This window comes from Dysidea avara, chromosome 10, assembly GCF_963678975.1.
Source record: "Dysidea avara chromosome 10, odDysAvar1.4, whole genome shotgun sequence".
NCBI lineage: Eukaryota > Metazoa > Porifera > Demospongiae > Dictyoceratida > Dysideidae > Dysidea > Dysidea avara.
In genome coordinates, this window is record NC_089281.1 from 17894304 (window position 1) to 17917574 (window position 23271).

Below are 23271 nucleotides of genomic sequence, written 5' to 3' on the forward strand. Positions count from 1 at the left end.
CGTCATTGGTCACGGATGACGCACGTGGTAGCGTATTAGGAGTGGTACAATGTAAGTCTCTCTTCCATTAACATCATTAATGCATAAAATGAGGGATGAATCCCTGTATTCACAGACTTTAGCCTTCTCACAGGTCCCTAGTGGGATAGTATTCACAGAATCCACTTGACAAAATGTAATACCAACGCTGAACTAGCTACTCACACGTGGACGGCATAAGTATTAATTTTACAAGGTGAATGTACATAAAATAATAGGAAGGTAACAAAATTAAATTGTGTACACTGAAGTTTTTAATCTAACTAAGTAAAAGTAACTGCCAGTTTCTGCTTGAGGTTTTCTGTCAGGTTATGTGTTGCAGCGAGCAAACTTGTAAGCCTGTAACAGTAGTATATTGATACTGCAAGTCGTACATACAGTAACATACTGTTCTCTGTTGTAAGACACAGTGCCTTGTTGTAGTTGCTCTGTAAAGGATGACATCAGCTGGGACAACTCCGCTACATCTGGTGGAAGCTAAACAACAAGTGAAATGTGATCTCTTGATAATGTACACATACCTGAATGTCTATGTCACCAAGCATGGACCCGATATCAAGATCTAACTGTTGCAAAGAATCATTTAACGGTGACAGGACAGACCCAGGACTGGGTGCTTGAAATGGACTACCAAAGGGGACGGAATTTATAGAACTTGTAGGACTGTAAGGTGGCCAAACTCTGTGGACAAACCATTATGTTTTAACATGATATTGTGACGAAGTATTTACCTTGGGCTAGGCTGCTGTGAAGAAATCAGTGACTCTGGATAACCATTGCTCTTGTGGTGGATGCGTTCTCTTAGTTCAGACTTGTAGTAGGGCCCATCTTTACTAGCGTGATCATCGTCTTCATTTCATATAAGAAAATATGACATACATCACACACACACACACACACACACACACACACACACACACACACACACACACACACACACACACACACACACACACACACACACACACACACACACACACACACACACACACACACACACACACACACACACACACACACACACACACACACACACACACACACACACACACACACACACACACACACACACACACACACACACACACACACACACACACACACACACACACACACACACACACACACACACACACACACACACACACACACACACACACACACACACACACACACACACACACACACACACACACACACACACACACACACACACACACACACACACACACACACACACACACACACACTATAGACTAGTACACAAGCTGCCATACCCTCAAGAGAGTAGAAGTCTTGAAATGCCTCATTTTTCTCACGGTTAGGATACAGAAATTTAAGCTCCAATAAGTCATTGAGTCTGATAGGATCACATAACAAAGAGGAAACCATAACAGTGTATATACCTGTCAGACATCTTTCTCTCAGTCAGCAACTTGCTCTTCACCCAGGGCATGAGGTCCCGGATGTTAGTGGAAGTATCATCTTCCGCTAAAGCAAACACAAAAGTTACATTAATTGGTGTGTGTGTGTGCGCGTGTGCGTGCACGCACGCACATGTGTTGCTTAGGTCAATAGCAACAGCAGCACACAATGCACTCACTCTTCACAAAAGCTACGCTCAAGCCGGGCTGGTGTTGAGAGAACCGTATCAGGAAGGTTCCAGGATAACACTTAAGTAACATGTCATGTGCTTCCTGCCTGTCTACAAAGCCGTACACCAAACTACAAGGTAACCATGGTGATATTATTACTTGAAATATGACGGCTACCCACTTTGCTCTCCATTCATCTCCAATACAGGTTCGGACTAGATCACAAGTGGCATAAAACCATTCCCAGAATGTGGCACTCCGTTCTCCTTTCTTGCTTGGATGTATGTGATCCTAAAATGGAAATGTTAAAAACAATGATATCCCTATTCCCCATTCCAACCTTCACAATCATTGAGTAAGTGATCGCAAAGTTGGACAAGTCCATTTCTGAATTCGGAACTGCAGCTACAGTTAATAATACAAAATTTCTGATATAAACTCTACACAGCTTACAAAACTGACCGTTTTGTAGTTTCCTTGCCAAGTACTCAAGGTTTTGTTCATTCAAACCACGCCCTGTTTGTTGCTCAAAATAATTGCTAAGTGCTTGACTGAATACAGTCCATGGTACTTGGTCAGGGACGTTAAACAATTGCCGTTTCTAAGAAAAGAAGTAAAATACACACACCAGCCTCATAGCTGTTCCTTACAGATTCAGCAAAATAGTTATCCCAAAATATTGTAGCTTCAGCAGAAGACTGTTGTATTCCATGTACCACGACAACCACAGGAATTGAAATAGCCTGAATTACAGGGCAATGACAAACACACACAGAGACAGAAATGGAGACATTACCTTGACAACCAGCTCTACTTCTCGTCCCACATGGAGCACAGATTGGAAGACTAGCGCAAATTTCTCTTCAGTAACATTTTGATCACTAGCAGCTGATCTTCTGACCTTGTTCTTGATTTGCTACATCACAATCAAACCATGTGATCTAGTACCACACCCCTTTCTGCAGTGCACTCACCATTGAGTTAAACTTGCAGACCACAGTCTGGTCAGCTGCGAGGTACTCCATATTCTGTATGGGGAACAAATAAGATACATTGTATACTATAGGTACTTCAAATTACTAGCTATTAAGATGAGCATTGCATTAGTTGAAGCTACAGAGGACATCTGTCATGCGTCATCATTCATCTTGTGGTTTCAAAGAAATGTTGAACTGAATCAACACTGACTGACACCTTATATTGATGCCAAATATGAACCCAGGGCCCTTAAAAACCTTTTCAGTACAAATTGTTACTTTCCTAGCTATTTAACAAGCTTTAAAACTTGGCACCATGCTTGGATGTGTAGGGTACATGTCATGGGGTTGTTCTATGTCTAAAAACATTTGTAACTAAGGACTTAAACAGGCTATTATATAGGGAAACTTAGGAAATGCTTGTATAAGTAGGCTGGTGCCTTTCTGGTTCCTTCAGAATCAACTGTCATGTTATGTACAAATATTCTTCATTCATGGTTAAATTGGCCTGTTTACAATTGTTGCTAAGCAATCCTTTTAGTTTGTTCCTTTACTACATTATTAGTTATAATAAATATTATTGCTTTCATATGCATACAAATTTATAGTTCCAAGGTTACTATGGTTACTACATAGCTCATATAAAAGACCTATCATAATCTTCAGCCATTGTGTACACAATACATAGTAAATTTAAAAGCTTGTATCAAAATTGCCTTGTTCTTTCTTTGAAATGTTTTCTCATGGCCAGAGGATTTGCTTTCATTTCCAGGATGTCATAAGATTTGAAAGACTTAGGGTGTACAGTGTGGTCTGAAATCTAACACTTGAAAGGCCCTCCTCATAACATGAACACAGGCAGAGTTGGGGAAGTTACCTTTTCAAAGTAATATATTACATATTACATAATACTTTCTATACAATTAAATATATTACAGTTACATATTACTTAAAATAAAATGTAACTTAATAATATTACATATTAAGTTACTTGTGAAATGTAACTTAATATTATTAGCTGTAAATATTAAAGTTACTGAATGCAAGTAACTTCACATACTTTAATATTATGAATTAAATTAATACTTCAGCATATATGCATGCAAACCACATGTTTTCACACAGATGGTGGGCATTAATAGCAATGGTCTATGTGGTCACGTGGTACGCATCAGTACAATGGACCGGGCAGCATCCTTTAATATAGGTGAAAGGTTAATGGATTGAGGTAATGGATCACTGAGTAGTTTAATAGATAGTAAATGCATTACTGGCTCATTGTTGCTCATAGTATTATGCACTTGTCAATTTCATGCCCCACCCCCACACCCCCGGGCGTCTGTGGGGATTTGACATTGCTTCTTGTCCCCACCCCTGGGGCAATTGACAGTTGTCCAATTCACTGACCGATTTTCAGTAGTTGCATTTCTAAACAATAAAATCGCACTTGCTATAATTTTACTAGCTACAGGTTTATTACTAGTTGCATGCATGAAATATATGCGCTTGAGGTGTTGTCAAATCCCCTACTATAGGGGTGGGGATTTGACAGCCGATTTTGCCCCAGTAGTGAGGAATTTGACACCACGATTTGTCAAATCCCCTGTATTCCCCCACCCCCCCGGGGGTGGGGGGTAGGGCATGAAATTGACAAGTGCATTACTCGTTACATCGCGCTGATCGCTACTTGTTACCTTGCTCGTTAATATTATTACTTTGGTCGTTACTAGTAACGAGTTAATAGTTTCTAAAAGTAACTTAAGTTATATTACATGCATTTCACAATGTAACGCGTTATATTACTTCATCTCTGAACACAGGATATAGCAACAAACTTTTTTACGGTTGAGTATTTCTCCAACATTGTCCTTGACACTGCAGAGGATAAATATAACACACAATAAAGAACCACTATCAAAAGTTTCATACTGTTAGCTACGCAAGGCACAAATCTTAATACAAATTTTCATAGCTCTGCATATTAGCTACATACTAAAAAGTCATGTCATTGTATATTTTAGTAAAATTATTTAGCAATAAATGCCAATTACTTCGGTACCAGGAAATCCAGGAAACCTTAAGAATGACATTGATAGAGGCTAGATTTGTCTGAATAGCATTTTAACAGAATCTTCCTAATGTACAACACACATCCTATTCACAAGTCTTAGCATACAATGTTGTTTTGCTGTAGGAACTTAGGGTGGCAGGAAACTAATTACTCACACAACGTGGCCATTGCCATCTACAAAAAAAAGAATATCCCTAATTCTGTATATTGCTACAAAAAGTTAGTCCGGTATATATAATACCAAGAGTAAATAATAAAAGAAAGAGTGTCTAACTCGAGTATGGACCATCAAAAATGACAGCCACAAGTCCTTCACGTTATAGTAAATTCACGCTTATGATACAAGTGCTGATAACACTCTAGGAGGTGGTAACTTTGAGTAGCCTTGGTGTATGCAAGCCAAAGCATTACACCTGTAGACGTTCTATCTTTTATTATTTACTCTTGATAATATCCTTGTCACCACATACACAGAGACAATTATAGGTTGTTACGGAGTATTGGTATGGGGAAACACGTTGGCAAAACTGGTTCACCACTATATATAATTCACTGGAATAAAACAAGGAAAACAATTTTCACAACCATGAAAAGAATGAAAAATAATGGATCTAGTTTTTCCCCAGATGTGCACCAGCCATGCATGTAAAAATTGTTTTTGTGTCTCAGAGAGCAAATTTTGTTCTCATTGTGTGGTCATGGCACACTTCTCATCCTGCCATTACAAACCTGTCCCAACCCTGTCCCAAGGATGGAACAAAAAAAATCTTGAAATTTCTATCCCGAAAATGACAGGGGGTTGATAATGTATGCTGTAGCGTTAACACCAATAACACACAGGCCTTGTGTTTGGTGTGCTAATTACTCAGCTGGCAGAACAAGAAAGGTCATGACCTCAAACCTTTTACCTCTCATCATCGACATCAGTCAGGGACAACAAACCCACTATAAGCAAACGATTCTCCTGAAACAAATATCAAATTTAGCATTTGAATAGTTTGAATAGTACAAGCAATTAATCCGATCTTTCACTCTAATACTAGTAGTAGCCAGGTCACTGTACATATGTAATACAGTGGAACCTGTCTATAATGGTCACCTTGGGACCAAATATATCTGGCCTTTATATACAGGTGGCTGTTATAGAGAAAACCTGTATAAGGTGGTCAGCAGCATTTGAGTGGCTATGGCCGTTATAAATGAGTGATTGTTATTAAGAGGCTCGCGCCAACCGCAATGCAGTAATATTTTTAGTACAGAAAGGACAAAGTGAGCTTGTTATGAATGTTGGTTATAGCTATTGAATACGTTTAAGCAATGAAGCCTGATAGATTATATAGTATTCATTGAAAGGCGATAATTGTGCATTAATTGAAGCGGTGCCGTGGTGCCAGACAGTTGGCTTAACAAGCCACCATAAAAGGTACTCTGAGCGACCGCTATATGAAGGAGAAAGTTATGTATACAGTGATTCATAGGCGAATTCTTGGTTGGCCGGTATACGCGTTAGACAGGTGACCGCTTAATGCAGACAACAATGCATACGTTTGTATGGGAAAATATTTGGGACCTCCTGTCCATGGCCGTTATGCAGAGGTGACCGCTTAATCCAGGTGACCATAACACAGGTTCCACTGTAGTGTATTTTGTACAAGTGACATGAAACTGCCTAGTGGAGCTACCTCCAAAAGGGTTTTAAAAAACTAAACAGGTATCCTATATCACAAGCCTTCTTTTCATTATAGAATTCTCAGTCCTCATGTACAGTATGACTGACACAATACATAATACAACAACACAACTCACATTGACGTTGAGTTAAACAACACAAGCTTGGCTTGTTTGTCACTATAACAACAAGGTATAACACAAGTCACCACACTATATCAAGCGGCTTACTTTACTATACTGACTTCAACTTCAGGAGTGTTCATGTAAATGTTCAATTTAGTGCCCACCAGTAGTCTAGGAAACAAAACAACAAAAAACCACATACACACACACTATATGTACAAGCAGTACTGCAATAGTGACTATGTTGCGAATACTGTATACTTGTATGATAAACAACAGAATGCAGTGCCTAGTATTTTATAGCAGTTATGCTTTTTGCTATACAGTAGTACAAATGTCACCTGATTTCAGCTGAGAAACCCTTCTTAATCTTCAGCACTTGAGGTGGCTGTTTCTCAATAATAAAACTCCTGGAAGATAGTACAAGGCATTAATGCAGCAGTAAATGTGGCCAGTGATGAGGCTTACTCTTGAATTAACTTGTTTAACAGGCTTCCCACCGATGCCTGGAGATGCTGATAAATGGCTGGATCTTGGGGGTCACTGATTGGAACATCTTTCTTCATTTTATCAAACTGAACGGGTAACAAACACACAGTCCTTAGTACTGTACATATCAATCACCATTACATGTTGCCTAGTTAGTGCATTTTATAGGCTTTATAGCTAACCTTGCTATCATTATTTGAGTTTAACCACAGGTTAAAGGGTGTTAAGTCGAGGCTTGCGAGGGCTTGTGTAAGGACACTTTGTGTCGTCACTGCTCATATTGGAAAAATTATATTTGTACTACTACGACTTCATGAAGTATGAAGTACAAAGAATTCGGTAGTTCCACAGAACAGTTACAAATTTACTCACAATTACATCTTCAAAACCAAAAAAGGAATACCTCCCCCTGCCACTCATCACACATTGATGAGTAAAGTATAACAGTGGCCACAGCAACAGCACTGGGGAATATGCAGCATCGATGAGCTCCTGGAATATAACTTCTAAAAGCCCCCTCATTTTATGCATTAGTGAGTTGGAAATATTTAAAAACAGTGCCCTAGTACTGTATTAATCCTCCCCCATTACTAATTGTGTATTCTCAATTGTAAACCCACACAACAATTTACTTGCACATACCATAATTTAAGCACAGTGGTTAAAATAAAGACTAATGTGTCCTCTAATTTAAGCACAGTGCTTAAAACAAAACGGCAGTTAAATAACCACATTGCCCTCTGTCTCTGTCTCTCTCTATATATACAGTACCGCTCAAATGCAACATCGTCCCATGAGAATGCAAGTAATTTAAAAAAAAGAAGCTTGCTATCAAAGGGTGTGGCATCCCACAAGTATTCATCCTATTTTGTTTTGGATGAATACTCATGAGCAAAACAGGTGCCATGCCCTTGTATTAACGAGTTTTTTATTGCTCAAACTCTTGTGAGACGATGTTGCATTTCAGCAGTATGTACCATACCTGAACAATCTGCATTCTATTTCTCCACAGTAGATCAGCCAGTTGCTCACACCATTGTTGGAGCTGATCAATTACTTCCTTCTTGTTTGGTGACTCTTCTTGTCCACACAGTTGATGCATCCTCTTCCAGTTGGCCAGTTCCTGATCCAACACAACACCCTGAATATTAGTGATCTCCTGGAGACATTTGAGGTAGTTCTGACCAAGCTCCTGGGGATGAAATAGTACATGTTTATACGCATGGTATAAATGGTAAAACTTCACAAACACATACACAAACACATAAATATAACTCTTGATAATACAAATAAGCACAGAATTCAAAAAAGGGCAAACATAAGATTTAAAAGTGCATGTAAAAGTGCAGTATAGTGAATATCGATCAGCAAGCATGCAAATTTGTACATAAACCATATCGGCAGACTTGAGGTTCATTTGATGAATGGTTGTGTGTATACTGTATAGTGTACGTCATGTGAAACTATAGGCAAAGTGGGCAATATTTCAATATATTGGAAATATCACGATATTGAAATACACAATATATCATATCGAGGTAAATTATAAAGCCACAATAATATTGTCTAGGCAATATAATTGCCAATATTGCCTACATCCCCTAATTACATCTGGCTAGTGTGTTTCTTGCACTTGCTATATATACCTACGAGGTAAGGCAATCGAATTATGGGCAAATTCCAGCTGTTGGCTGGCACCATTTCACATTCTATGATATAGTTTGATGCAATAATGTGTTATATAATGCTACTAGTCTCACTGCTTGACAAATTTAATTATACTCAATATTTAATCATATCGTGAATATATATAAGCTTGTCAATATATCGAATAGCATTATTATCAGTATCGCCAGGACTAAACACAGCTAAAATAAAATCCTCACCCATCAAACCATGTATACAGTAGTGTAACTAGGGTTGGGCGATACTGAAAAAGTGCACCACGATATATCATGTATATATTTATCATGATGTTCAATATTATCATGGTGCTACATGCAAATTTGTAATATTAATAAGTGCAAGTTTTTCTATGGCTTGTATTGTTGTATCCATCCCAAAAAAACAACCCTTATGCTATAAAAATTACATACAACCATATATTGAATACAATTTGCTGCATTTGTAAGACAGCTACATTAATGATATTTCATTTCGTAAGCAATATATCACGATATGTACCACTCTGCGTGGGCAGTTCAAAGGTACCGCCAGTGCCATAATTTGTATATTGCACTGCTGCAGACTGCAGCGAGTGCATTATAACTTATAATGCACTGGTTGTGGTTTTGTAGACCACCACAAGTGCATTATAAGTTATAATGCACCGACCGCAGTGCAATATACAGATATTGCACTGGCTGCAGTTTTGTGCAGCATAGCACAAGTGCCAGTGGTGAAGACCACTACGACACCTCACCTAATAGGTGGAAAGACACTTCACAGATCACTCGAATTCTTTTATAGCCTGACATGTAAAGGTCGATTGTGGGCCATAACGTCACCAATACATATAATGTTTACAAGCAGCCAATGGCAATCGAAAAAGCTAACGCGGGTGGCCACAACTCTAGTCTACATATATATAAACGTACTTATACACCTTACTAGTCTGGTGCCATCTTAGCCCGGATTAAATTGTAGTCCACTTCGACAATGACTCAATAAAACAAATATATTCTAAATAATACTAACCTTTACGTTCGATTGTGGTAACCAGTTTTGTCATGCCACCACATTCAAGTTTAGCCAGTATGAATAGTAAGAATTAGACTAGTATCGTTTAGTAGTTAGGTTTTGTTTACTTAAACCGTCTATTTAGCTGCTTTTTTTCGCTTGAGAAAATCACTATGGCGATTAGTCTGGTGCTTAGTCTATATGGCACGTTGGCATGCTGGCATGCTGAGCACTACATGATGAGAGTTGAACAGCGAATGCAGGTTAGTGATATAACCCATAGCGTACTAGCTTTCAATATCTGAGGTGGCTGCAGTACTGCAGGGGGAACGTCATCGCAACGTCCGGCTTGGTTACCCACAATCGATGTTAGAAACCTGGCCTTTATAAGTGTTACAGCTATCTTGTGAGACTCTCCTCACCTATTAGGTGAGTGGTACATAACAGTTATACAACGTGCACTCGTGCTCTGCCTGTATAAATGCCTCAGGCTTGTGCGTTTATATCAGGCAGAGCACTCGTGGCCGTTGTATAACTATATAATATCGTGGAACTTGATATATCAGACTGTGTAAAAATAGCCTCGATGCAGTTATCGTCTCATGCTTTTATCACGATAGCAACAATACATCGTCATATTCCCAACCCTAAGTATAATAGTATAAAATTTAGCAGAAAACAGCTAAAATTACATTTTCTTCCAAAATACATGTATATCCAGAGAACTACAAGTGAACTTATTCAGCCAATACTAATGCCAAGGAAAAATAACTGTCTATGCTAACTACAAGTTCTGTAACGGCATATGTTACACAGTGTTGGGGAGGGAAGTCATTTTATGAAGGCAGCCCTTTAGAATAGAATCCATCAACATAGGTACAAAACCATGACAACAGTTTCTAGCAATTAACATAATGTGTTCACCTGTCTTAGTCGAAGGATCTCTTCAACTTCACGCTTCAATGATTCATCCAGTTCTGCCTTTCGTGATCTCTGCTTGTTTAGTTCTTTAAGTTGATCCACTGCAAACTGATCACCTGCAGCAGCTTGCTTGAGCATTGCTATAGCAACAGAACAACACGCTCTATACCAGCCATACAATATCAAGTAACAGTTATTACAGGAATAATATGGACACCTCAAATGGTATTGTGTGTAGTCAATTGGGAACAACTTGATCCTTATACATACATGTACATATGTATGTATGTATTGGGTAACAAACACATGTTATGTAAAGTACACACCTTCTAGTTTAATAAATTCTTGATATTGTAGAATAAATCTTTCTTGACGACTGTGCAGCATTTGAAAATCGGCCTCTAGTTTTTCTGTATAACAGGTAATCCATTCCAGACCCCGATTGATAACCAAAATTGGGTTCGGTGTATCTTGAACCTAGGCACAGATGTGGTGCTGTTAAGTTCTTAATAATGGTCAATGTACTCACTATAGAGTTTTCCTGTTGGTCAACAAGTTCCTTTTCCCTTAGCAAACAAGTTTGGATAACACGGACAAACTCTAATGGCTGGGTTTGATATCGTTGCTGTGTAAATAGTACATGAAATCTCATACATGTACACACATACTCTAGTAAACAATGATACACAAACACACACATCAACGAAGGTGGATGCACTTACTTTCATGGCTGCAGCATGGCGCTCTGCTTTGATACGAATGATGAATGGTTGTCTTGGATTACTGCTCAACTGTAAGTTAATACAGAGTTATGTGTGTTTGTATGTGTGCGCGTGGTGCAGTGTGTATGTGTGTGTTGTTGTGTGGTGCATTGTGTGTGTGCTGTTGTTGTAGTGTGGTGCAGTGTGTGTGTACGTGTAGTGGGTGTACACTGTATACATGTATACACACACAGCACCACTTTATGCATGTGTGCACACTTAATAGTAGAGGTGTACTGATAATCGGTTGGCTATCAGTTATCAGCTATAAATATCAGTCTTGTTTTTTGTATATCAGTATCAGATCAGTAACATGTGTAAACAGCATAAGATACAGATATACAAAAACATATATTTAAGGGCAGTTGTGGTCTAGTGATATCCTAGCAACACCTGTCTATGTAATTTCAACTGTTGATTAAAGTCCCATATAGCTAAATTTAAAGTACAAATTGCTAGAGAAACACCATATTGGATTGGATTTGTTTATTGGCTTAATAATATTATTGTATGTCAGTTATCGGAATATCAGCTAATAGTCACATCGGTAGATCCCTACTTAATAGTAAACACACACTCAATTTAATGCTCACCTTCTGAAGATGTGATAACATATCAGTAAAAAAGGTTGATGCATACAACTGATGATTCTTGTCACTAGGGACAATGTCACCCCTGAAAAAAAGAAATGCAATAAATGTTAGAATATTTCCAATTTAATTGTCCTGTTATGTGCTACTGCTCACAAATTACAATACAACCAGAGGCGTAGGAAGCACGCACCCGTACAAATTTAGCCGCGCGTGGCGCGTCATTAATTTAAAAGATCACGTGGTTAAATTATGACATAAAACCCAATTAATTGTTTGACAGATTCGTTATTGTACTTCGCGATCAACGGAGATTATGTCTGGCGATAATGAGAGTGTTGCCATTGTTATTAGTGACTCGGATGAAGACCAGGAGGCGATGGATTCACAGGAAACACAGCAATCTGGAATTGAAGAAAGCGTCACGTCAAGACACGTGTAGTTCTGGTTGTGGCCAAAGCGGTAATGAAGGAGATAACAACTCAGAAAACTTCATGAGCACTAGCAGCATTACCAACGCCGACGATCATGATAGTGAGCCACAAGGTAACAGTGTTGTTGGTGGTGTTATAAGAACTAGCGATACTGACTTGTCACTGCAATGTACGTATTTGGGATGCAGTGATTTTAGTATTCCACATCACCCCCTCGAATTACCACAGTCAAGAGTAGCAGTATCCTATTCTAGCAAACAAGGTAATTCAAGTAAAACTAAGCAATACTGCAGAAGCATACAGCCATCTTGGTATAAAAAGTATTCCTGGATTACTGTATGCACAATTAAGCATAAAATCTTTTGTAGGGTTTGTTCCTTTGCCAAACAGCAAAAGCTTTTATCACCTTCAGTTTTGCGAAGCTCGCCATTTACAGCTGAAGGCTTCAGTAGCTGGAATAAAGCTTTGGAAAGGTTTGACATGCATGAAAAAAGCCAAATGCATCGCGAAGCTATAGAAAGGCTTACATGTAAGGATTCAATCGCTGACATTGGTATTATGATGAATACTCGATCTTCCATTGAGCAAGAATTTCACAGAAACATGCTCTTCAAATTAATGCGAGCTGTAAGGTTCTTGGGAACGCAAGGCCTACCGTTGAGAGGACACAATGAAAGTGCTGCCAGGGAAATTTGTATCAACTTCTGCTGTTGTAAGCAGAAGAATGCCCTGGCATGAAATCCTGGCTTGAGAAGCGAGAGTACATATCACCAACAATCGTTGATGAAATTTTAAAATCAATGGGCCAAATGATCCTTAGAGGTATCTTGGATGACATCAAAAATGTTCAGTGGTATGCTATTATTGCTGATGAGGCTACTGATATATCAGGCACAGAACAACTGTCGGTATCCATTCGGTGGGTAAGCAAAAACTACGAAGTACATGAGGATATACTTGGTGTGAAAGAGCTGCCTGACACCAAAGCTGCAACCATACATCACGAGATGAATGATATTTTGGAAAGGTGCACATTACCGATCACTCAGTGCAGAGGTCAAGCATACGATGGGGCCAGTAACATGAGTGGCATTAGAAATGGTGTGCAGGCACTTTTTAAGAAAGATGAGCCTAGGGCATTGTATGTCCATTGTTTAGCACATAGCTTGAATCTCTGTGTGCAGGATGTCTCCAAAATGTGCAAGCTTCTTAGAGACACCCTTAGTTTTTTCCACGATTTAGTTCAGCTCATCAAGTTTTTCACCAAAACGGTTGACATTTTTTGAAAGTTTAAAAAGCGATGTAGCATTGAACACTGGTCAAAATTTTCCATCATTAAGAACTCTCTGTCCTACTTGTTGGACAGTGAGGAATACTGCCATATCAAGCATTTTGAAGAACTACAAAATATTGATGGCTGCATTAGATAAAATCCAAGAGGGGCATGATGAATATGCTGCTAAAGCAAGTGGGCTTCTAAGCCGAATGGAAGACTTCAACACTTTCTTTGGATTAAAGCTGTCATACCTTATATTTGCTCCAGCTGAGCAGTGTTCTACGAACATACAGGCAGTTGATATTACAGTGCAAGAAGCAATGAAAGGAGCCAATGTACTCGTGTCTCACCTTGATTCATTGCGAAAAGAAACCATGTTTGGTCGTTTCTATCTCAATACTATTGAAGAATCAAAATCAATGACTGGGGAACCAAGAAACCGCAAACTGCCTCGACGGTTAGATGATGGACCATCTGAAGCCCACCGGCACTCAAGTCCTAAGGACATGTACCGTCAAACATATTATGAAGCTATTGATGTTGTTGCAGAAGAAGTGAAGAGGAGATTTGACCAGCCAGATATTTGCATGATTAGGGATATAGAAAATCTTTTGCTTAAAAGTGCAAATGAGGGCACTATAGATTTATTATCCAAAAAAATTATTAAGTTTTTGGGTGTCGATGTAAATATCAAGAGGTTGAAAGTTCAGTTGGCTATGCTACCAGATGTAATTAAAACAGCATTTGATGGTTCCGTCAAAAAGGTTACCAACATTAGAACTATCACAGAAGCTATGACAAAATCATCCCTTTATCAAAATATGCTTTCTGAGTTAGATAGGTTGCTTCTGTTATATTTAACATTCCCTGTTACTACTGCAACTGCAGAGAGATCTTTTTCAAGTTTGCATAGGGTTAAATCTTATCTCCGAAACACTCTGAGTGCTTGCAAACTAAACAACCTGCTGTTAATGCATGTGCATCAAAACAGAACCGATGATTTGGATTTGACAAAAATTGCAAAAGCATTCATTGAATTGAACTCTAGAAGACTTAATTACTTTGGCAAACTAAAATTGTAAAGTAATGGCATTGCAGTTATGAGTAGAGTGTTATGAGTAGAGTGCTTTGAATAGTAATAATATTTGATGTATATAGTGTTGTATAATCAACTGCAATTTCTATAGCAATTTACATGTGTAATTTATATTGTATTATCTTGTACATACTGTATGTACTATATGTATGTTTGTATATATATTATATACATATCAGAATCATTTACAAAAGTGAAATTTTGAATGATTTAGAGGTATGCAAATATAAAAACCTCGTCAGCATCTGGGGGGCTAGACCCCCTGCCAGTGTGTCCGCCTTCCGCCTCAGCACCCCTGCTTCAAATATCTTCCTACGCCTCTGACAACACTATTAAACACACACAACACTGTTCCTTTATATTTAAACCTTTAGCTCAAATGTTCATAAACCAAAGGACAGCCCAGAATTGTAGAAAATGAGGATAACCGCAATGTGAGGACATATGACCAAATCATATCAAGAATTGGTGAGAATTTTTTTTTGTTGAAAAATCACAAGTGCAATTTGTTGTCATGCCGACCACCTAAAACTTACAAAAGCCAAAAACTACTAACAGAATTTTCATACAGACTTTGCAAACTATTGTGGTAAAATGGTTAGAATATAACACAAAAACCAAACAGATATAAAATGCATGTGATTAAACATTCTAATAGAGCAGTCACAACTTTCCACCTAAACAGTTGTCAGAATTTTTTCTCTAAATATTATTGATACTGATTGACATTAATTTATAATTCTCCCCTCATCACTACATGGTGGATTGATCTAATAATTTACGTGCTGACACAATTTCGACTTCACTACAGCTTGTTTGTACGTTATATAATGCAGTGCTTACCCTGAAGTCTTCATGTCGGTAACTGGGGGTAAACAGAACCCCCATGGATTATTGCATGAGAATTTCATAATCATGGAAAACGTCTCATCTTGAAAGAAGACTAGTTTGTTAATATTTATAATGGTTCAAGTTGCTGATCATGACAATCATTAAGAAGCAACAACAGAAGACAATCTGTAACACGGGAACAGTTACAAGCTACTTTTCAACAACACCATTAGTGCCCATGTGTTACTTTATGCATGCATGTTGGATTGACAGTGGAAAACACAAAGAAACTGGACCTGGTGTGAATTGCTTCGAGAGTAAGCATCTTAGAACAGTATTATTAGTAGTATTGTATACTCCCTGGTAGAGAAACGACCGTATTTCCAGCTGATTCTATAGTTTTCACGATTACATACAATAACCTCGTGGTTAATGCTATGTAAACAAAAACGTCTCAATCGGATTTCTTAGTTCACAGAAAGCATTTTGATATATGGTTACTAAGTGAATATTTGTACAGGCTGGCTAAAAATAGGCCCAATTTCGATCCATGGTGTGCTCCATCGGAAAACCTGACAAATAGAGGCTAACATCACTGTAACCATTTCTTTGCAGCCAAAACAACTTTAAAAAGTCAATTCAATATTGACATTCCCTTGTGGTTGTACTTGTATTGGCTTGGTGATTGGTAGCCCACTGCCGGCTATTAGTCTACAATAGAAATGGCATACATTAAATGCCTTTGAGATTTGTCGGATATGTACCACTCTGCGTGGGCAGTTCAAAGGCGCTGCCAGTGCCATAATTTGTATATGGCACTGCTGCAGACCGCAGCGAGTGCATTACAAGTTATGATGCACTGAGCGCAGTGCAATATGCAGATATTACACTGGCTGCAGTTTTATGCAGCATTGCACAAGTTCCGGCAGCAGAGGCCACTACAACATCTAAACATCACTAGATTAAAGGTCAACCAAGCAGCCAGTGGCAATTGAAAAAGCCGCCACAACTCTAGTCTACATATGTATAAACGTACTTATATACTTTAATAGTTTGCTGCCATTTGAGCATAGATTAAACTGTACTCCATCTCTGAAAATCAGTCAATAAAACTAAATATATTTTTAACAGCAAATGCAGGTTAGTGCTATATCCCATAGCATACTAGCTTTGAATATCTCAGGCGATTGCAGTACTGTAGAGGGAACATCACGCAAAGTTTGGCTCGGTCACCCACAATCACTGTTAGAGCTTTATAAGAGGTGCAGCTGTCCTGTGGGACTCTTTCCAGTGAGTGGTACATAACAGTTATACAACGTGCACTCTGTATAAACGCACTGACCTTTGGGCCTAATGGCCCTCAGGCTCATGTGTTTATATCAGGCAGAACACTCGTGCCCGTTGTATAATTACTAAATGTACACCCACACACACCCTCAAGCTTGGGTGCACTATCAGACAGCCCATAATACACATTTACCCACTGGTGTGATATAAATAACTTAGAAGAGACGGTTTTAAAAGTATGGCTTATACTAATGCTACTAGCTTTAACCTACAGCCTTGTCTCATAATACAACAACACAATTATTGTGATAAATAATACGATACAAGTGTATACCAAAGTGATTGAAACGTATACAAAATTTTTATGTAGCATACATATTTTTACCCAGTTTATTTCAATATGTTTTGACAACAAAATAGAATTTTGCAAAAACAGCTGGTTTTCACTCAGTGGGTCACATTAAACTCAATGTGTGAAATATTGTATTATTGTGAACATAAAACAAAGTTACAATCAATAAAACGTATGCACTACCAGATTCTCCTGTTCATTGGGAGAAAGATCTTTTGTTTCATGTTCATACAGCATAGGTATGTGAGTTATGGGCGCTTATTTACAATGTGGTAGAAATGAAGTTTACCATCATCATTTAATAGCCTTCTTCCACACAGAGATATACAGGGAAAACGCTGTACCTTCATCGATGTGCCAGTTCATGGTGAACAGACTGAGCCAAACCCCATCTTCGTAGCTTGTTTCAGTCATGAGTTATGATCGATTAAATAAGTGCTTGTAATTTAACTGCTGTATTGTTGCTGTACAAATTGAGTTTATTCCTGTTACAACTGTCTAGCGCTATCACAAAGGGCTAAAACTTTGGCTGTTCACTCCTTTGTTACTATAGATAACAAAGCAACAAAGTGGAATTAAAGGAATGTGTGAAAACAGCCAGTTTTTGCTCATCAGGTCACAAATTTTAGTGGAATATGTACGACACAATCCAGGATGTTGTGAACACACTACCAGTGTTGTCAAATAAACTAGCTGTGTCACCAGCCAAGTTGGTAACACAAACCAACCCACAATGTTGCAAATATTGGATAGTAAAACCAAGAGTTTATAATGGTGTAGGCTACACCTTTGTAAACTCTTGGTAAAACTAAAGCAACTCTAGCACAGACACTATTGCAAATCATTTATTTCCTTAACTCAGAGGTTTATAAAATACTTGTAGAATTGATTAGGATGAAGTCAGGTGTCCATTAAACAGAAGTGGTTACCCACCATTATGGATGCCTTTGAAAATTAGGATCCACATGTGTGTTACTTAGTACTACCTATTATGACTTGCAAATTAGGATCCAATATTTCCTGAACCCAAAGAAAACAGGAAATTAGATAATGTGTAATCTCCTGGTGTAAATTATGGTGGCAGAAATTTCAAAAAGTGAAAAAAAAAACTAAAAATAAGCGGGAACAAGTTTGCATCAGATTAATCTAATGGTACTGTCTCACAAATTTTCAAGGTATGTAATTTTTACAGATTGATGAATTTCTTGAGTTTTCACAGCTTTTATTTCTGTGTATCAGGCTATCTGTTATTTAGCATAAAGCTAGTTAGTTTTGATACACGTTAATTTTTGAGGATGACAAAATCTTCAGACAGCTAAGCAGCCCCAATAAAAAAAAATACATTCCTTAAAAATATGTATAGGTATGTATATGGCCCAGCTCTCAGAAGTAAAAACCACTAACAGGACACCTCTTTATAAAGAGTGGTAAATCAACACTTGACTAACCAAGGATACCATATAGCTACTATCCCATGGTAGAAATGGTTTCTACTATATATTTAGTGTCAGGCTTTTTACTGACTAATGTTACAGTCGATCTCAGGTTGCTTGCAAATGCAATTGAACAATTCACACATGTGATTGCTAGAACATGTTAGCTGTTTTCTTTCAACCAAGCTCCTTTCGATAACACAACTACATTATTCACCTTCTTAGATCGTTAGACAATGCTAGGGGCATACTGAGGTAGTTATTCAACACATTTAAACACTGCACATAAGCATTGACATGATCACATTCGAAAATCATGTGTTCGAATTATCCAATTGCATTCACAAGCAACCTGAAATCGACTCCTATTAACTATACTTACAGTGTTGTAATGTACCCCACATCTTCTGTGGTAAAAAAGGATTTAAAATACACATCCAATTTGTGTGAAAACAAGCTACAGGTACGACACAAGACATGTACATGAGTAAGTAACTACAATGAAGATTATACTATTCATAAGGTCAAGAGTTAATAATAGTCCACTATTATTAACTCTTGATAAGGTGGTAAAGCATCATTATTTCATGATCAGAGATGTCAACCTTAGACAATACAAGTCAACAGGTATATTCAGTTAGTGTATATGCGTGCTGTACACTTCATGACCAAGTAGTTTCAAACAAACAAAAGAGAAACCAAAATAGTACAATGTGATGATAGCAGACACACACGTACACACACTGTAAGGTAGATGTGATGTTGACATGGAAAAGAATTTTAAAATCTTTAAGCTGCCCCCACCCTGGAATAAAACATGAATAAATGACACAGATAAAAAGATATTGATGTGGTATGATGGTTGGCTAACTGAAGAATTATGTCATTTTATTGACATGACAAGTGATATTTATCCAAAACAGATTGATGCAGTCAATCATCACAAAATTGTGACTGCATTTTGGAAAACTGATCCAAATCGTATCAGTGAGATAAACAGTTTGAAATAACTTGGCAAGGGTAGCCACCAGAGATACTTTTAGTGCAAAGGAGTTCCACTTGAGAAATAGTATGAATAAACACTCAAGAAGTCATCCTACACAGTGGACTCCACAGAGCTATGCAGGGATCACATGAGACTAGAAAGATTCAGACAAATGTAAGTAACAATAAGTCACTATGAAGAAGGCTAGAGACAAGTATCACAGCAATGTTGCTACCCTCCTCCTCCTTCAATAATTTACAATCTCAAATGCAATAATATAATTGTAGTGCCTATTACACTTCCAACCTCCTCTAATATCACAATCACACAGATTAATACTAAGGGATACTTTGGGACCTTAACTACACAAGTGTCATTAGGTGGGTGTCCTTAAGTGTCCACATTAACAAGTTCCACTATACTGCATTTGACATTATACCAATATTCCTGAGAAGATCAAGCAGCTAAGTGTGCTTGCATCATGACCGAAGAGGCCATGTGTTGAAAAGGTGAATGAAAGAGTTCTGTTGTACCTGGCATGGTCATGTTGAATTTGCACAGCTAACAGTCTATAAGTCAAACTTTCTGAGATATTCAATGACCCACTAGATCCAATTCCATTAATTTTTTAATGAAACCCAGCAAGTACAACATGACTGTTGACAGTCACTTGAATACAATGAGTTCAGCAGAAAACAAGCCCCCAACAGAATGCAACTGGCGTACTCATGTGAGCATGATGGTATAAAAGTTATTGAAGAGCTGATGAGAGACTTACATCAGACCAAGAGCAGACCCGACAGTAGTTAGTCAAACCTCCAGTGAGACATGACTAAAGCCCAAGAAGACTCAGCAAGACAGACGATAGAGGAAGAAAGGCAGATAGAACTGGTGCGATGGTTTAGTAACAACCAAAATGTTGTCAGAATTGTGCTGCCTGGTAGTAAGACTCCATTGTTACAGAAGCTAGCACTTTTCCTGCTTCATTTATGTGTTGTTAATCATGTGACCATAGAGCCTGAATGGATTCCCAGGAAGAAAATTTACTTAGTAAATTAATGGACTATGTGGATGAGCTTGATCCAATGATATTCAACCAGGTTGACTGTGTGTGTTTGCATGAGGGCCAATTTGAACAATTTTATAATCCAAGAACTGAGACAGTTGACACATTTACTGTCAATTGGAGGTGGTGAAATCAACTGGTTGCATGCTAGGAAGACTCAAGCAGAAAGAACTAAATATTTCCACATGCGCCTTCAAGCTTCATTCTGAAGGCTAAATCACATTAAGATGTTGTGTAGGGTGTGTTGGGTGAGGAGGGAGTACATAATATCAACACATCTCAGGGAACGTATTGTATTTCAATCCCTCAGTAACAGCATGTTATAGAATACACCATGGTTTAGTATAATCACCTTGGGAATGTCAAAATATTATAGTCCAACAAATTTAATAACTTTATACCAGTCAACAATTAACAGAATTAATAATTTAAGAATTCTGATCAGCAAAAGAAATATCAACTAAAAATTGTCAACGAGCTAATTTTGGCACACTCTCGGTGACATGATAGAAATTATGAAGGTACCGAAAAATTCTTCAATGTTGCCAATTTTGTGCTTTCTTAGTTGTACACAAAAAATTTTTCACATGTGGAGATTCCATGGAAACGTACATGTTGAGATAACAAGTTGATGTTGTGCTACTTCTAAAAACCAGGCGCCATGCAGCTAGCTAACTCATCTGGAATAACTATAGACAGTATATACTACTATGAATTAACCAACTATGTATTATAGGGTAGTTTGGGTTGTGCAATAATATAATTAGCTATTTCTCGTATTTCGTAATTCATGAAATATTCGTAATTCGTTCAATTACGTTGCTATGCACTGCAAAACTATCTTTTAAACTGTTTTATAGTGTGACTAATGTGTTTTTTCCCACAAATTCTCTCGACAAAGCCTCAAAGCTGCTCTTCATTTTCGTTCGCGTACGTAAGGGATACGCCCTCTTTTAACTCGAAGCGATAGGCTATTCCTGGCAGTGTACGAGGCCTGCACCATTGTTTTTCAGTTGCTAAATGCCTGAAAACCTCAAGGGGAAGGTAGTCTGAGGAAAGTCACCACACCCGTATTTCAGTCCGCCGAAAAGAAACCACCTCAGAGCAAAGTTCACCTGTGCAGAAGTTTAATACAGACTTCATTTCACTTTTACTTCCTACGTAAAAGCTGCTTTTACCGTTATTAAATGATTTTGCTCACATGGGTGCGTACGGACAAACATAGGTAGATAGGTAGATAGATAGGTACACACACACACTTTTACGAAAACAATTTCAGTAAACCAGGCGGACGCCTGGTTTAAAAATTTATGCCCATAAGACATTTTATTTTGAGTTCCGGTTCATTTTACAAATACCTTATTTTCTTTGTGTACAACATTTCTGCCAGCTAATGTGATAAGCTAATATTTCAGGCCATAATAAAATTGATAAATTACTTGCCAAATTCTCTCCAGATGAAGTCCCCTTACATGATGTTTACTACACACAGTACTACTCAAGACATATTTTGCTGTTGGAGAACAAGTAGTGTAGTTTAGTGTTACCACACAGCTACAACAGTAACCTTATTATAATGTGTATTTATAATCTCTTATGTATGTGTGGAATGTATAACAATGTAGTGTACGCATGTAAAACGTGTGTGAACATGCACGCATAGTGTATGTGTATACATAGTGTGTGTGTGTATGTGTGTCTGTGTACAGAACAGTCACCACTACTAGATCACTGGATAACATACACATGTGAATGGTGCACTCTAACTCGTGTGCTCTTTTTGGCGTCACTGTATGCATACATCATACACATAGGCCGGTAAACTTTCTAAACGTGTGTACGTGCACGCGCACGCACGCAGTGAGTAATACAAGCGTGTCGCACACATTACACATAGTAATTGTAATACACAACTAGCACACATAGTTAACGTTATTAACAGTTTATTTAGACATAGACAATAAAAGTTGTCAAGGAAACTAGGGTGAAAAATAACAAGGAAATCAATCAGAGCTTCTTTCAAAATAATGCACACCAAATTGGTACCCTATATGTGCCTCACAAACAAGAGTAGTACTATGAACTCTTGCTCACAAATTTCCCAAAATGTTAATCTCATTAAGGCAAACAAAGTCTGCAATATTGAGACGGTGGTGCGTAGCAAGTGTGGTTTACTTAGGATGTTATAATACAACTATTCGCTCCCGTGGGAGTTCAGACCATTTGGAGAGCGGTATTACATATTCCGAGAACTAGAAATAAAAATTCCATTGGGAGGCTTTACGCTATCACCACAAAACCAACTCTCTGGTGTGTAACACACAATAAAGTGTTGTGTGTGTGTAAACACGACATTCACATTACACTCACCATGGCTGTGATTCGATCCACGAAGCGAGACAGTCACGGAGTTCTAACGGAAAGTGTTCCCCATAGAGAGACTGTAGCTCCTTGAGCAGCGGCCCTGTCAACTGTTGCGATCTCACCCATAACGCCATTTAATCACTTAACGAAATTCTTCTGCTGAAGTTTAAAGCACATGCAATAAACCAGAAATTCTATCTAAACGCGCCAAATAATTTAAATTCCTAGCGC

At 38.1% G+C, this 23271-nt stretch overlaps 2 protein-coding genes across 2 annotated transcripts; one reads left to right on the plus strand and one right to left on the minus strand.

The window, feature by feature from the left end:
* Nucleotides 1-200: 200 nt before the first annotated feature.
* Nucleotides 201-23233, minus strand: LOC136237267 (signal transducer and activator of transcription 5B-like). Its single transcript, XM_066027606.1, has 25 exons — nucleotides 23047-23233; nucleotides 11920-12001; nucleotides 11288-11356; nucleotides 11095-11190; nucleotides 10892-11042; nucleotides 10569-10705; nucleotides 7948-8157; nucleotides 6945-7051; nucleotides 6818-6886; nucleotides 6582-6647; nucleotides 6489-6530; nucleotides 4447-4486; nucleotides 2609-2662; nucleotides 2431-2550; nucleotides 2285-2377; nucleotides 2097-2235; nucleotides 1975-2039; nucleotides 1816-1925; nucleotides 1643-1764; nucleotides 1446-1530; nucleotides 1317-1399; nucleotides 771-888; nucleotides 561-720; nucleotides 428-516; nucleotides 201-378 (listed from the first exon to the last, which is right to left on the minus strand). Exons 1-25 carry the CDS (start codon nucleotides 23172-23174, stop codon nucleotides 303-305), a joined length of 2511 nt encoding a protein of 836 aa, XP_065883678.1. The 5' UTR covers nucleotides 23175-23233; the 3' UTR covers nucleotides 201-302.
* On the plus strand, nucleotides 12246-14708 carry LOC136268712 (zinc finger MYM-type protein 1-like). Its single transcript, XM_066064155.1, has 4 exons — nucleotides 12246-12519; nucleotides 12787-12879; nucleotides 13068-13526; nucleotides 13717-14708. The coding sequence occupies exons 1-4, from the start codon at nucleotides 12246-12248 to the stop codon at nucleotides 14706-14708; spliced, it is 1818 nt and encodes a 605-aa protein (XP_065920227.1).
* Nucleotides 23234-23271: the final 38 nt, after the last annotated feature.

Coding starts and splice junctions, on each gene's coding strand:
- LOC136268712 (XM_066064155.1), top strand. CDS start 12,246: ATGAGAGTGTTGCCATTGTTATTAGTGACTCGGATGAAGACCAGGAGG. Junction 12,520..12,786: donor TACTGACTTGTCACTGCAAT/GTACGTATTTGG, acceptor CGCCATTTACAG/CTGAAGGCTTCAGTAGCTGG. Junction 12,880..13,067: donor AGCTATAGAAAGGCTTACAT/GTAAGGATTCAA, acceptor TGCTGTTGTAAG/CAGAAGAATGCCCTGGCATG.
- LOC136237267 (XM_066027606.1), bottom strand. CDS start 23,174: ATGGCGTTATGGGTGAGATCGCAACAGTTGACAGGGCCGCTGCTCAAG. Junction 2,551..2,608: donor TCTGCAAGTTTAACTCAATG/GTGAGTGCACTG, acceptor ATTGTGATGTAG/CAAATCAAGAACAAGGTCAG. Junction 721..770: donor TCACAGCAGCCTAGCCCAAG/GTAAATACTTCG, acceptor GTTTGTCCACAG/AGTTTGGCCACCTTACAGTC.